This window comes from Geotrypetes seraphini, chromosome 9, assembly GCF_902459505.1.
Source record: "Geotrypetes seraphini chromosome 9, aGeoSer1.1, whole genome shotgun sequence".
In the NCBI taxonomy this organism is placed as follows: domain Eukaryota; kingdom Metazoa; phylum Chordata; class Amphibia; order Gymnophiona; family Dermophiidae; genus Geotrypetes; species Geotrypetes seraphini.
The window spans coordinates 48,851,681-48,866,741 of record NC_047092.1 but is presented as its reverse complement, the minus strand read 5'-3'; the positions used below and the strand labels follow the sequence as shown (position 1 = coordinate 48,866,741).

Sequence of the window (15,061 nt, the reverse complement as noted above, 5' to 3'; positions counted from 1 at the left end):
AGATCCTGGATTCTCTACAAGAGCTGTTCCAGCAGTTGATAATGGCAAATTATATGCATGTTATTTGTGCAGAGAATTGACGATAAATGGGGGGGTAGGAACTGTGCCTGGCACTTGCTCAAAAGAGTAATTGCTAGGTATAGCTCCTCCCTCCTGTCAAGGCTGCTCTCCCTGCTCCGGTCAACCGAGCTGCAGGTCTCCCCAAGTCTTGCTGGCTCAGCTGATTGACTGGCAGGGAGAGCAGCAGAAGGAAAATTCCTCCCCCCCTCCTGCCAACACCCCTTCCTCACCTGCTCCTGCCCAGCCTGCCCGACACAGTGTACAAGATCAGCAGGAGGGAAGCCCACGCCCTCCTGCCTCGGTTTCTGCTGCCTTGGACCCCGCCACACATACCCCATGCCTTGTCATGAGGGTTGCCCATTCTTTCCTGCTGCCGGGATCCCCTGACCTCCCTACAACCCCCCACCCCTTGTACCTTTAAGTTGAAGTATGGCAGGATGGATGCCCACTCACTCCTGCTGGCAAGTCTGCCTCTTCAAAATGGTGGGCCTTCCCCTTCCCAATGCATCCTGGGATGCACTAGGAGGGGCCTAAGGCCCTAATTGGCTCAGTCGCTTAAGGATCCTCCCTATTCAGGATGCACCGGGCAGGGGCCTAAGGCTCTGATTTGGTCAGGTTACAAGGCCCCTCCCAACATCAACTTCATTCAGGACATGACGCACTAAATTTCATTAGAATCAGCCGCGTTCTGTGGAAGGTGCAGCAAAAACATTTTGGTGTGGGTTGTAACCCCCACATTATACTGAAAATTTCACTTTTTCCCTAAAAAAGAGGGAAAAAGTTAAGTTTCCAGTAAATGAGGGGGGTTACAACCCTCCAAACCCCCCCCCCCCAACGCCGGCACAATCTCTATTAAGTAAAGTGGGGGGGTTCCCCACCAACACCCCCCGTTGGAGCCCCTTAAAGTACTGTTTTTCTTCAGCGCGCTTCCGCCTTGTGCTCAGTTGTCTGCGCTGGGTTGTCGGCGCGCGCTTTTGACTATGAACCCTGTGAAGATTGTCCTGCTTAGGAATCAACTCATTATTTGTTAAGCATGAGTTAATAAAGGTGCCTCTTATTTATATGACATACTTCATTAATGCATAGATTTTCCATGAACACAGTATTATTCATTTAACCTTGTTTTGACATATGCTTTGACTTTTCATTTTAACTTAAAAATATTGAGCATAAGCAAAAATGAAAATAAACCTGTGAGGAAGTGCACAGTAATTAAAGTAGAGACAAAAAGAAGGGCAGTAAAAATAAATAAAATGTGGTATCAATTTAATGTTTGTCTTTATTTTAAACCCTCTAGTCTAGGGGTGGGCAACTCCAGTCCTCGAGGGCCGGAATCCAGTCGGGTGTTCAGGATTTCCCCAATGAATATGCTTTGAAAGCAGTGCATGCAAATAGATCTCATGCATATTCATTGGGGAAATCCTGAAAACCCGACTTGATTCCGGCCCTCGAGGACCACAGTTGCCCACCCCTGATCTAGTCTCTCTCTCTCTCTCTCTCTCTATATATATATATATACACACACTTCCCCCTCCATATTCGCGGTTTCCCCAATCGCGGTTTCGGTTATTTGTGGTTTATTGTTTGCATGCTCCGCCCCCAAAATTACATCATAGAAAATCATTGGGAGCAGCATTGTACAGAGAAAATCGCTGCACTTTCTTTACAAGAACAGGACAGCTTATTCGTGGGTTTTAGCAATTTTTCTAGGGTTTTTAAAAGAAACCCGCGAATAACATGCGAAAAGTTATTCAGTTTTTCGGTATTCACTGAGTTGTTTTTCCCCTATCACCATGAATACGGAGGGGGAAGTGTATATATATATATATATACACACACGAGGGTTCTTCAAAAAGATTCTGCACTTTCATATTTTCGTGGGAAATGGTTGGGGTAGAAGTGGTAAGAGGGCGTGTTGTAGAATGTCATGTGACTAGTCAGTCAGGCAACAGAGTGATTATGTGGAGAAGTAATGTAATTTGCTAAGTAATGTAATTTGCTTTTTGAGATATTTATTATATATATTCACACCCCATCTATCTACTTACATATAGTGTACACACATAGTTTTCTTTTTGAAATCTAATATTTGATATTCTAAATGCTAATAAGCTATAGGTGAACCATTTCATGCATTGCAATAGCCTTGATGAATTACTACTTCTATTAATTAGCGCTGTACAGTCACAATGAAGAAGAAAACAGTCCCTGCTCGAAAGAGCTTACAATCTAAACAGCCAAGACAGACAGACAGGATGTCATGGATTCAGTTAAGGGGAACGGTTTATCAGCTGGCTGGGTTGGAGGGCAGAGGAGTAGGATTAAGGACAGAAGGCTATATCAAAAAGGTGGGTTTCCAGTCTGCTTTTAAACAAGGGAAGGGGCTTGGCGTACAAACTCGGGTAATTTATTCCAGGCATAGTGGGCAGCCAGACGAAAGGAACAAAATCTGGAATCAGCAGCGGAGAAGAGTACACAGTTAAGAGTGGCTTATCTGAGGAACAGAGTTCTCTGGTGTATGAGAGAGGAGAGATATTGAGGGGCAGCAGAATGAACACTCTTGTAGGTCAGCAACAGGAGCTTGAACTGTATGCAATGTAGAGGTCTGCACGGGAATGGGGATCGCGGGAATCACGCGGGTCCCGCAGGTATCCCCCCCCTAACCCACGGGACTCCTACGGGGACCCCCCTCTGGCCCACGGGGATGGAAGGCTTTGGAAGCAGGGTTCGTCCATATAATATAATGGACACGTCAGCCTTAGTAAAAGAGGAGGTTTATAAGTTAATTACCTGAACAGAAAACAAAAAAAGGGTTCCACCAAAGAGATTTCACAAGGAAAACACAAAATAAACTGTGGAATTGATGATCCTGTCAGAAGTAATTGTTCTTTTTATGGGGATGGGCGGGGATCGAGGTAATTCCTTGCGGGGATGGGTGGGGACGGAGAGGATCCTGGTGGGGACGGAGAGGATCCTGGCGGGGACAGAGAGGATCCTGGCGGGGACGGGCGGGGATAGGTGGGATTTCTGTCCCCGTGCAACTCTCTAATGCAATGGCGGATAGGGAGCCAGCGAAATGACTTAAGGAGAGGGGTGACATGAGTGCAGCGAGGTTGGTAGAGGATGAGTCGTGCAGCAGAGTTTTGCACAGATTGCAAGGGGGAGAGGCGACACGGCGGGAGACCAGTTAGAAGTAGATTGCAGTAATGAATTAAGGTTTTTTGTTTACAAACATGTACAAGAGGTATTCATCTCTTTCAAATACTCTACCACTCAACCTCAAGAAAGAGCAAGCAAATACTTATGAAATCACTTCTGGGTATATGAAAAGCAAAGCAAAAAATATACCATGTCATTTTCAGCTATGCAAATACACTGAATGATGGCAGTTCAGCTTTTAACTGCTGATCTTTTGATGAAATTTTTTTGATTTACTGTTCAAATTTGAATGTTGTCCTTTTAACTAAAAGTTGAAGACCCGATGTTTAGCATTACTGCTCACAAGTGTCATAGATGTGTTATTTCAAATTGTTCTATGGGTAATATTTTGATTAAAATCCATATAAGTTACCAAAAGGACTTTTACATGTATCAGTGATAAAACTGTATGTATTTCTTACTTCTGAAGGTCTTTTACATCACAGTTGCTCTCTGGCAGGGTTGTAATTCCTCGACCATAACCAGTGCCACCATGAAGATGAAATTCTATGTATGAAGCTCCTGACTGATTCCCATTGCTCGGCACTTGCATTTTTGCATGAAGACTGTGAATTCTGAGATAACTCCTGACCTAAATATAAAAATCAACATTATACAATGAGATCATTTTCTAAACTGCGCTAAAATAGTGTAAGTTTTATGCAGTGCATCCATAGAATTCACTAACCTTTCTGTAGTAACAAAGGCCGAGATTCTATAAATAGCGCCTCACTTAATTGACGCTGATAATTGAAAGCAACGAGGTAGTTACCAACAAGTAGGCATGGCTGGGGGTGGATTCAGGGCAAATTTTGCATGCGGGTTGACTTAGGTGCTCTCATTTAGGCCAAGAAAATCATGGACTAAATAGCAGTGCGCCTAAGACTGCTTAGGCATGGCTAGGCGTGATTTTATAAAAGGCAGCTGGTGGATGATTGACAATTGCACTCTACGGCGCCTAGCAGTTAGGTGCTGTTTATAGAATCAGGGCCACAGTGGGTGCTCTTGGTTGCATTAACCTGGGATGTCAGACCTCTATCCGAAATCCACCATTTGTTTTTAAAATCTGCTTCCAAAATGGCACTTCCTTCTCCCCCACCAAAAAAAAAATAAAATACAAACACGCACGCACACAAAACCTGGAATAAAGTTAAAAAAAGAATTCCCACACCTCCAAAGTCTGTGACCTTGTATGAACAAACATTTGTGCCAAATTCCTATACAGATGTGATAGGCCCCAACCCATACTAAGGAGGAAATCCCTAAGCTCTAGTTGGGCACCTCCACCCTATTCCCATTGCAGATTTTTAAAAATCCAATTTTCAAAGCAAAGCACCATCTCCTGCCCCAGAAGAATAGACTACTACTCAAGCCCCAATTCGCCTATATTGAGAGAAACACAGCTCTAGCAGTGTGCAAAATATATTTCAGGATACATTTTCAAGATAGCAACTGCAGGACAGCACCAAGTAGGTGTTGCAGGAAAAGATGTCAAAGAGACAGTGAAATAAACAGTCAAAAGAAATAGCACCCATTCAACAGTTAAAGGCGGTATAGTAAGTCTCCTCTAAATAAACAAATAAAAACAAACACCAGTATGTCAACCAGGATAAAATTTATTTGCACACTGACCCAACATGGCCATTTTTTATCATCCGCCTGCATTGGGAGAGTTAATCTTATTGAACACAAACATAGTGTTCTGCTGACTATATAGGACTTGACTGAGAATCTTCTAATGCCAAGTAGTACTGCATGACTGACTATGATTAAACCAACAGAGTGGTCATTTTGGGTGAATGCGGTAATAAATTTTATTTTGGCTGCCAAACTGGTGTTCGCTGGCATTTTTGCTGCTGGCCCTCCAGGAGAAGTTGCCACTCCAGGTGATATTTCTTTTGACAAGATGACTGCTGCTTCTATCCCGTTCAGCAATGGCACCTTTGGGATGAGAGGTAAAAAAATGTGGCACAGGATTTTTGAACTGAGAGTCCACTCGTGTGGTTGAAGAAACCTGCTGAGATTGTCTGAACATAGACAGCCTTGAGAAAAATGTGTCATGCAATCACCCAGTTCCAGATGTGGAGAGCTTCCTGGCAAAGGGGAAGAGATACCATGCTTCCTTGTTTGCTGATGTAGTATATAGCTGCTTAATTGTCCATTCTGACAAGGAGGACTTGGTTGAGAAGATGATCCTGGAAAGTTTTGAGAGCGTTGCGGATGGCTCGGAGCTCTAGAAAGTTGATGTGAAGGGAACGTTCTCGAAGTGACCAGTCTCCTTGAATTCAGAGACTGTCGAGATGCGTTCCCCACACATACATGGAGGCATCTGCTGTCAGCACTTGTTGGTGTGGAGGTATATGGAACAGTAACCTCCTGGATAGATGTACTGGCTGTAATCACCATTGGAGGGAGTGACGGAGAGGTGAGGAGAAGTTGATTTGACAAGAAAGTGGGTCTGTCGCTTGAGACCATTGGGATACTAGATTCCACTGGGCAGGCCAAAGAAGAAACCGAGCAAAAGGAACCACGTGCACTGTAGATGCCATATGACCTAGAAGGTGAATCATCTGCCTTGCTGAGATCTTTCGAAGGGTGGACACAGGAATGCATAGTTGAAATAGCGTTGTTTGTCTCTGTTGAGGCAGGAACACTCACAGATGAGGTGTGTAGAGTATTGCTCCTATGAATTCTAGTACCCGAGTAGGTTGAAGATGCAACTTTGGATAGTTGATTTTGAATCCTAGAAGCTCTAAAATGGTGACTGTAGCTTTTAGAGCCACTTGGATCCCTTGTGGTGAAGAATCCTTGATGAGCCAGTCGTCCAGGTAAGGAAAGACTTGAAAACCATAAGAACGGGGAACTGCTGCTACCACTACGAGGCACTTGGTGAATACACTGGAAGAGGAAGCTAGACTGAATGGGAGCACCTTGTATTGAAGATGAAGGTGACCCATGCGAAACCAAAGCAATTTTCTGAGAGATGGGTGTATGGGGATGTGCATATAAGCCTCTTTGAGGTCTAGAGAGCATAGCCACTCATCTCTTTTGAATAGAGGGTATAAGGCTGCTAGAGACATCATGCAAAACTTCTCTTTGGCTAAATATGGGTTGAGTGCTCAGAGGTTGAGTATCGGATGAAGACCTCCCGTCTTCTTTGGGATAAGGAAGTATCTGGAATAAAACTCCTGTTTTCTTTGAGATGGGGGTACAGGTTCTATTGCATTGAGTTCTAGAAGAGCCTTTACTTCTTGAAGAAGAGGGGTCTGCTGGAAATTGAAAGATGACTTTCTTGGAGGGATGTCTGGAGGGTTGTTTAGAAAACGTAGGAAGTAACCCTCTTGTATAATTTGGAGGACCCATGAGTCAGTGGTAATTAGAGTCCAATGCTGATGAAAACAATTGAAGTCGACCTCCGATAGGGAGAAAAGAAGGGATCAATGGATTTGTGGCGGCTATGCTCTCCAGTAGCATGTCATAAAGGCTGGGTGAGCTTCTGAAATGGCTGTGTCTGATGCTTCTGAGGGCGTTGTCGTCTTTGCTTCTTCTTCAGAGGAGGCTTCAATGAAGAAGAAGCAGCCTTTTGTATGGCTGGTAGGACTGCTTGGAATAAGACTTAGATGGTTGCGCCTTAGAAGACTTAGCAGAGGCCAAGGTAGACACGCTCTGAGCTTTTGAGTGGCCTCCTCTATTTTCTCTCCGAACAATTCCGCTCCCAAACAGGGAATTTTGGCTAAGCGTTCTTGAATGTTGATGTCAAGTATAGAGACTCGGAGCCAAGCCAATCTTCTCATAGCAATGGACATAGCTGATGCTCGAGAGGTAACATCAAAAGTGTTGAACACAGAATGAGCCATGAATTTTATTGTTTGAAATAAATTGTGTGTAACCTCCCGAAAGTGTTTGAGATGGTCAGACGGGATAAATTGTTCAAAGTCTGAAAGAGATTTAATGAGTTGCTTCAAGCAGAAGACATGAAAACTATAACTCAGTGCCCTACTAGTAAGCATGGAATTCTGGAATAGATGCTGCCCAAACTTATCAAGAGTGCTGCCTTCCTTGCCTGGAGGTGCACTAGCATATACTCGAATGCTAGAGGACTTCTTCAAGGCGGATTCAACCAGTAGGGACTGGTACTGCAACTGTGGTCAGTCAAAATCTGGAGAGGCTTGAACTGTTTAAAAAGTATCTACTCTTCTGGGAGCTGTCAGTACAGTTAAAGGCATCTCCCAGTCCTTAAGCATTGTGTCCATCATGATATGATGAAAACGTGGCTTAAGGAGGTTTTTAGGAGGCTCATCAAAATCCAAGGCTTCTAGAAGTCGCACCCTTGGTTCTGCATCTGTTTCCATGCGGACAGGAAGAGCCTTCCCCATTTGATGGATATATTTAATGAAGAACAAACCTTCTGGAGGAGAATGATGCCTAGGTTCAAAAGGCAATGGGTCAGAAGGTATCCCATATTACTCAGGAGCTGATAAGTCATCATTATGCTGAGAAAGATCAATATCATACACAGGAATCCCCAGTGACTCTCTCTAAGATGGTGGAGGTGTGTGTTTATGACTAGAAGTGGCAGAAGTCTGATGTCAACGTTGAGGAGGACTCTAATGCCTGCGTTGGTACTGATCCAATGATGAAGATGATGGTAATTGATGTCTAAAGTGCCTTGAGGAGGATTTACAATGAGGAGACCGGGATTCGGTACTGACAGACCTCGATGCTCTCTGAAAAATGGCTTTAGCAGGAGGAGAGCGAGGTGCGGTACCATGGGGCCTTGATGCGCCATGCTCAGGCTGGGCCGGTACAGAGGAAGACTGTAACTGCAGCGGTACCACTTGTGCTTGTAGAATCATAGCAAGCTCTTGGTATAACAGCTCCTTCAACTGGTCCTGTATCGATTGCACCAGTACCGTTTGTTGCACAGGTACATCAGGTGCTACAGGGTTGACTGCGACCCCGATGAGGAGGTGCTGTGCACTGATGGGGAACAATGGCGTCGACGTTTGGCATTCATCGATTGAGGGCTCGATGCAAGAAAAGCCTGTGATGATTGCTGGGAAGGTAGCTTCATAGATGGCTTACCCGATGCTGGTACCCACTCAGATGTTGATGGAGGTGACAATGCCAATACCGCTAGTGAGGTCTTCTGTTTCGATGACATGGAAGTTGACGGAATCCCGAATAACCTTTGTTGCTGGATGGGACAGGTTTTTAGAGACTGTTTCTGCAGTGCAGAAGATCGGGTACAAGAGTCTATCTGATGCTCTGGCTGAAGACACTGGAGACACCACTTGTGTGGGTCAATAATTGAAATGGGCCAGTTGCACTGAGTGCACTTCTTAAAACCTGATGCTGGGTTGGACATGAGAGGAAACATCAGCTGCTAAATCAAAAGGCTCAATAGCTGCCATTGAGGCAAATAATGGGACTAGGCCAAACTGAGGCAAAAAGAAAAAAATCTGTAGAAAAATGGAGTTAAATAGAAAAAAAACATATGAAGGGCAGAGAGCCAAGTTGGTAAACAAAAATAAAATCGAAGGTATCAAAAAACACGTTTGGAAGGCTAGAAACACGCTTGGATGAAGTCCAACTAGAACTTTTCTCTGCGGAGAAAGAAGAAATGAGGTACAGCGAGCCAACATCGGACAGGAAGGCATTCGCACATGCGCAGTGCGGACAATCACAAAGTTTCTTTGAAGCTTAAAGTGACACTACACTATTCACTGTCCTTACCAAGCTCCATGGATGACATCACCCACTTGTGAGAATATGCTGCCCGCTTGTCCTAGGATAAATAGGGATTTTCAGGGAAGAGGGTTACGCTTCGACTTTCCCGATGGAAACTTATCTATAACTCCAGATGCATGGTTAACTGTTGAGCAAAAACATGCCTTACTAATGTTAGCACAATGCCATGTAATTATACTTACTCTATATATCGATGTGCTGCTTTGCATTTGAGGCAGCTCATTAAATTTATTTATTATTTACCTCACACCTTTCCAGTGGTAGTTCGAGGCCAGTTACATTTAGGTGTGGTAGGTGTTTCCCTTTCCCCAGAGGACATACAATCTAAGTTTGCAGCTAAGTCAATGAAGGGTTAAGTGACTTGCTCAAAGTCACAAGGGATGTCATGAGATTTGAACCCTGGTTTCTCTAGTTAACAGCCTGCTGCTTTAATTACTAGGCTGCTACTCCAGTCATGAGTTAGACCTGATTTGCTTGTATACTCCACATTAAGTGGTTTTTAACATACATTACAAAAATAACACAACTTAATAAATAGACCTCTTAATGAACAGTTAACTACTGCAGAGTGCTTCAGATTCCCAAGATATAGACATGTTGAATTTGATTACATTGCTTCAGAAGTTGGACAATGAAATATCTCTGCTACTTTAACTGCTTCATTTGCATTATATTAAGCTCAAGGTATTTTTTTCCTTTTCCCCCCCAAACATATCATGACATACTTTTTCTTAACCACAACATGTTTCTGGATGTTTCTAAGGCTATTCAAAGGAAAAGGAAGCAACTTCTTTTATGTCCTGGAGTTATACAAGTAGGTGCTCTTTTCTTCCTTAGTAGGCTGGTTTTCTAAGCATTGTCTCAATTGTTACCTTTCCTTGCTGGGAGATGGATGGGTGCTCCACTTGCTGAGTCATCAACAGCTATTGATCCCACTAATATACAATTAGGAAGTGTAGTCCTAAGGCACAAGAGTTCAGTTATTGGTAACAGTCTGGTTGTGTTTTCCCCATTTTAGATTACGAGGGTACAGGAGATATATTTCCTTTTTGATGAGTTTACTTTGCTTATAAGACATTTTCAATGCCAAATGGAAATTGTTATACAAGTTTCTTGCTTGTTATTGCATCAGCCATTTTGAACGTGAAGCCATGTCAAGGAGGAGCGAGTGGGCATCGCTTATGCCCACTCCTCCACTAAATCACCAGGAACTGGCTGAATATTGTTCAGAACCTACATAATAGCTGGTGGTCAGTTTAAGATCTCAATTTGTATACTTTGGAGAAAAAGCAGGAGAGGGGAGATATAATAGAGATGTTTAAATACCTACGTGATGTAAATGAGAATGAGTCGCATCTCTTTCATTTGAAAGGAAGCTCTAGAATGAGAGGGCATACGATGAAGTTAAGAGGTGATAGGCTCAGGAGTAATCTAAGGAAATACTTTTTTACAGAAAGGATGGTAGATGCATGGAACAGTCTCCCAGAAGAGGTGGTAGAGACAGAGACTGTGTCTGATTTCAAAAAAGCCTGGGATAGGCAAATGGGATAGCTTAGAGAAAGGAAAAGATAATGGTTACTGTGGATGGGCAGACTGGATGGGCCATTTGGCCTTTATATGCCATCTGTTTCTAAGTTTCTATTTTAGGCCAGATTCTGTCACTGGTGCCTAAAAAAGATAGATGCCTAAAATTAGGTGCCTATTGCATGTCAATCATTCTTAGATTCCCGTTACAGAATCATGCTTAGCGGTGCCCAACTTAAAACTTAGGCGGAAGGGTTTTAAACGTCTAAATTATAGGCACTTAAGACTTTTAGAGAACTGCGCCTAGCAGCGCTTAAGTCTTTCTCCACCTCTAAACATGCCTACTTTGGTATTAGATGCCGATAGATGCCTTTGTTTTGTAGAATTATGCCTAAGAGGAGAGGCATCTATCTCCCATTTTAATTTTTTTCAAGTGAATTTACTAATTAAGTTAGGCACCTATTTATTTAGGCACCTCTTATAGAATTTCCCCCTTAGTGCCAGGGTCTGGATATGGCCCACCACTGAACAGTGAAGGCTAATTTTGCATGCAGCAGTCAGTATTTGAATAGACGTCGACTGCTATGGGTTGAATATTGACCTGTGTTTCTCTGATGCTTTAAAGATGCAAATGTAAAGTTTATGGTTTTAAATATAAACACAGTAATGAGAACAAATAGTATTGTGTATCATTAGAAAGTCACAAAAACTGCAATATCCTTAACAATCCTTTGGGAGGCAGCAATGCATTTTCTTAACATTAATAACCCATGCTCACTGAAAACGAGCCCCTCTCTCTTGCCTATATTAGTACTACCATAGCAATTTAAACTATGAATTAACATTACAAGATGACAAAATGCAAAGCTAAACAAACAAAACTGTGGAAATACAATGGTCTCGGACCTTGGAGATAATTTATTCAAAATATCCTTAATAAAAGCAAACACAACTATAAAGCAGTAATAAAAACAGTAATAAAAAATTAATCCCTTGATATTTCGAATAAATTATCTCCAAGGTCCGAGAATACTGTATTTCCACAGTTTTGTTTGTTTGGTTTTGTTTGTAAGCAGTGCGACAAACCTTAGTACCAGTGTGTGAGAAATTTCAACTTGTTCGGTGCAGTCCGCTGATTGTGAGCTACAGTTGAGAGGTGGGTTTTAAAATGTGCCTTAAATCATGGTTCACGAACAACATGAAATTTTGTTTCAAACCGTAAAAAAGTACTAAAGAAACATAAAATAATAAAAATTAGGTTATGGTAATGCTGCAGTGACCCAAGGCCCATGCAGAATCAGCGGCAACTGGCAGGCTCTTTGGGCACCAGCACATCCGGTGGGTTTGTATTGCGTGCCGGTGCCTGATTGTGGTAAGGGTTTAGGCGGGCAGGAATGCCGATTCTCGGGTGCGATGCCTCGCATATCGAGTCAACGCTCAGTTTGTGAGGCAAGATTTGCGAGAGTGTTTTGCTCGTTTTGCATAACACTCGCAAACTGAGGTTTGATTGTGTATATTGTATATATATATATATATATATATATATATAATAGTTTTTTAGCCCATTACATTAACGGATGCTAGAATAGATGTGTAAACTTTTAGCACAATGGGGCGCTGAGGCCTTTCTTTCTTTCTTTGCTTCATTTTCCCTTCCTTTTCCCTCACCCCTGTCCAGCAGCACCCCTTCCCTGCTTCCCCTGTCCAGCAGTAGCACTTCTCCCTTCCTTTTACCTCCCCCCCAGTGCAACAGCAGCATTTCTCTTCCCCCCCAGCTTCCCTGGTCTTCCTTCTCCCTCAGTCCCTCTGTCTCCCCAAAAGGGTGCTGCTGCAGCATTCCCCCCGCGGTCTCACACAGCTGTCGGCAGCTTTTCTCATTCCCCCCCTTCCCGGGTCTCACACAGCTGTCATCAGCGCAGCATTCACAACTCGCTGCTCCCGCTTGCTTCGGTCCTTCGTCGCTGCCGGGTCCCACCTACTTTCTCTTTTCACGAAGGCAGGACCCGGCAGCGAGGAAGGCTCGAAGCAAGCAGGAGCAGCGAGTTGAAGCCTTCCTCCCTACCCTATCTTCCTTCAATGCTGCCCTAGCCAGGAAGCGATTTTGGCCATGCTCCGGAGGCTCTAACACTGTGCTTGCTTCTCCTCCCTCCCCCTGTATCTGGTTTTGGAGGAACAGGGTCGGGAAGCCGGCAAGCACAGTGTAGTCAGAAGTCAGCCGGCGTAAGAGATCAGGAAATCAGCTGAGGCAGGCACTGCGCATGTGCAGGCAAGGCGCCACGGATCACGGACCCACCAACTTTGAAGTGCGGATATATATATATATATATATATATATATATATATATATATATATAGTGTTCTCCCCAGAAATTTTTCCATTAAAAAGTAGCCTGGTGGGGCGGGATGGGAAATTTGGTGGTTAGTATAGGGTCATTAAATCCAGTGGTGTACCTAGTATATATGACAGCCAGTGCTCATCATTTTTTAACAACCCCCTCCTCTATATAAAAAAGTTATTTTTGTAATAATCCATGAGTCACACAACAAGGGTACACCTAGGAAAAGGCAACATCTTAAACATTGCAGTCAGCACTAGAACACTAACACACACAATTGTAAATCTAAACAAGCCAGATCCTGCACAGTCAATTGATCTTGTACAGTCAATGCTAACAGAAAACCATGTCCTTTTCAAACACACAGAACATAGAAACACCCTCGCCAATATGGAATAATCACAAACTAAAAATAGAAATATGTAGACAAAAGTTAAACTGAACCAGACTCTGCATACAATGCAACACCACAGAAACAGTGACATCTGTCCCCTAATACTGTGCAAAATATAAAGACAATAGATGTAAATTTGAAAAAACTGATACATAACAGTCACCACTTTACAAATTAACAAATAGAAATAAAATAAATAATGAGAAATAAGAAAATATCATTTTATTGGACTAATTAGCTTTCAGAGGCCAAATCTTTCTTCAAGACAGTACAATATACTGCTGTTATGCTATCCTGTCTTGACTTGAGAAAAGGGGGTTAGTCCCCAAAAAAATTGCCTTATTTTCATTTCCTATTTATAAACTTTTATCAATACAGTTACAATACTACACTCCTCCCTTAATATTTGCGGGGATTAGGGGCAGAGCCGGCTCGCGAATATTGAAAATTCACGAATAGCTTTTGGGTCGACTCTGACCCACCCTGCCTCCCTCCCGCCTTCCCCCCGGCATCCCGGACCTTACCTGGTGGTCTATCGGTCTTTCAGGGCAGGAACAATCTTCCTACGCTCCTGCCCATGCAGATCACTCTTCCAAAATGGGTGCAGTGAGTTCCCGTAGTCCCTCTAGACTACGACGGGAACTCACGGCAGCCATTTTGGATGAGTGATCTGCACGGGGCAGGAGGGAAGGAAGATTACTCCTACCCCAAAAGATCGCTAGACCAATATGGTAAGGTCCAGGAAGGTCCTGGAGGTGGGGGTGATCCCGGTTTTAGGAAATTGCGAATAATTGAAATTGCGAGTCCTAAAACCGTGAACTGGGAGGGGGAAGTGTATTTGTTTCTACATAAAGTAAAAAAAAAAAATTATTTCTACCTTTTGTTGTTTCTGCTTCAATCATCTTCTCTTCGCTCTCTTCTTTCTATACAGCGTATGCCCTCTCTCTTCCATGCAACATCTGCCCTTTCATTTTGCCTATTCCACCCAGCCTTTGCCCTCTCTCTCTCTACCCCTTCCATCTACTGTCCATCCTCTCTCTGCCCCTTCCATCCACTGTCCACCCTCTCTGTCCTTTTCATCCAGTGTCTGCCCTCTCACTTTTCCACACAGCATCTTCCCTCTTTTTAAGTCATTTCAATAAACTGCATTTCCTGTGTCCTTTCTCTCCTTTGTACATGATTCATTTCAGCTTCACCCCCTCTCCATTTTTCTGTCTCAACCCCCCTCCCCTATGCTCTGGCATCTCTCTTCTCCTTTCCTTCCTTCCTTCCCACTCCACCCCATGGTCTGGCATCTCTATCTCCTTCCCTTCCCTCTCCCCATGCCCTGGGATCTCTCTCCTCTCCTATCTCTCCCTCTCCCTCCTTGCTCTGAACCCTCCTCTCCCTCTGTTCCGGCATTTGTCTCCTTAGTTTCCCTTCCTTCCCCCATGCCCTGGCATCTCTCTCCTCTCCTTCCATCTCCCCCTCCATTATCTGGCATCTCCTCTTCTTCCTTTCTCTCCCTCCTTCCTTCCTTCTTTCCTTTCCCCTGGTCTGGCATCTGTCTCTTCCCTCCCTATGCCCAGACAACTCCCCCTCCTTCTCCTCCTTTCCTTTCACTCCCTCGACCTGGACATCTCTCATTCCTCTCCTCTCCCTTCCTCTTTCTCTCCAATTGGGTGCAGCAGCAGCAGCATTTCTCTTCCCCATCCTTCCTCTCTCTCCAATTGGGTGCAGAAGCAGCAGCATTTCTCTTCCCCACCTCAATTGGATGCAGCAACAGCATTTCTCTCTCCCCATTGGGTGCAGCAGCATC

The 15,061-nt window shown here is 43.8% G+C and overlaps 1 protein-coding gene across 1 annotated transcript in view; it reads right to left on the bottom strand.

Moving 5' to 3' along the window:
* Positions 1-15,061, bottom strand: part of POT1 (protection of telomeres 1) — a 195,574-nt gene that overhangs the window by 55,382 nt on the left and 125,131 nt on the right. Inside the window, 1 exon segment of the mRNA XM_033959136.1 lies at positions 3,681-3,850. Within this exon segment, the coding sequence (XP_033815027.1) occupies positions 3,681-3,850 (170 nt within the window).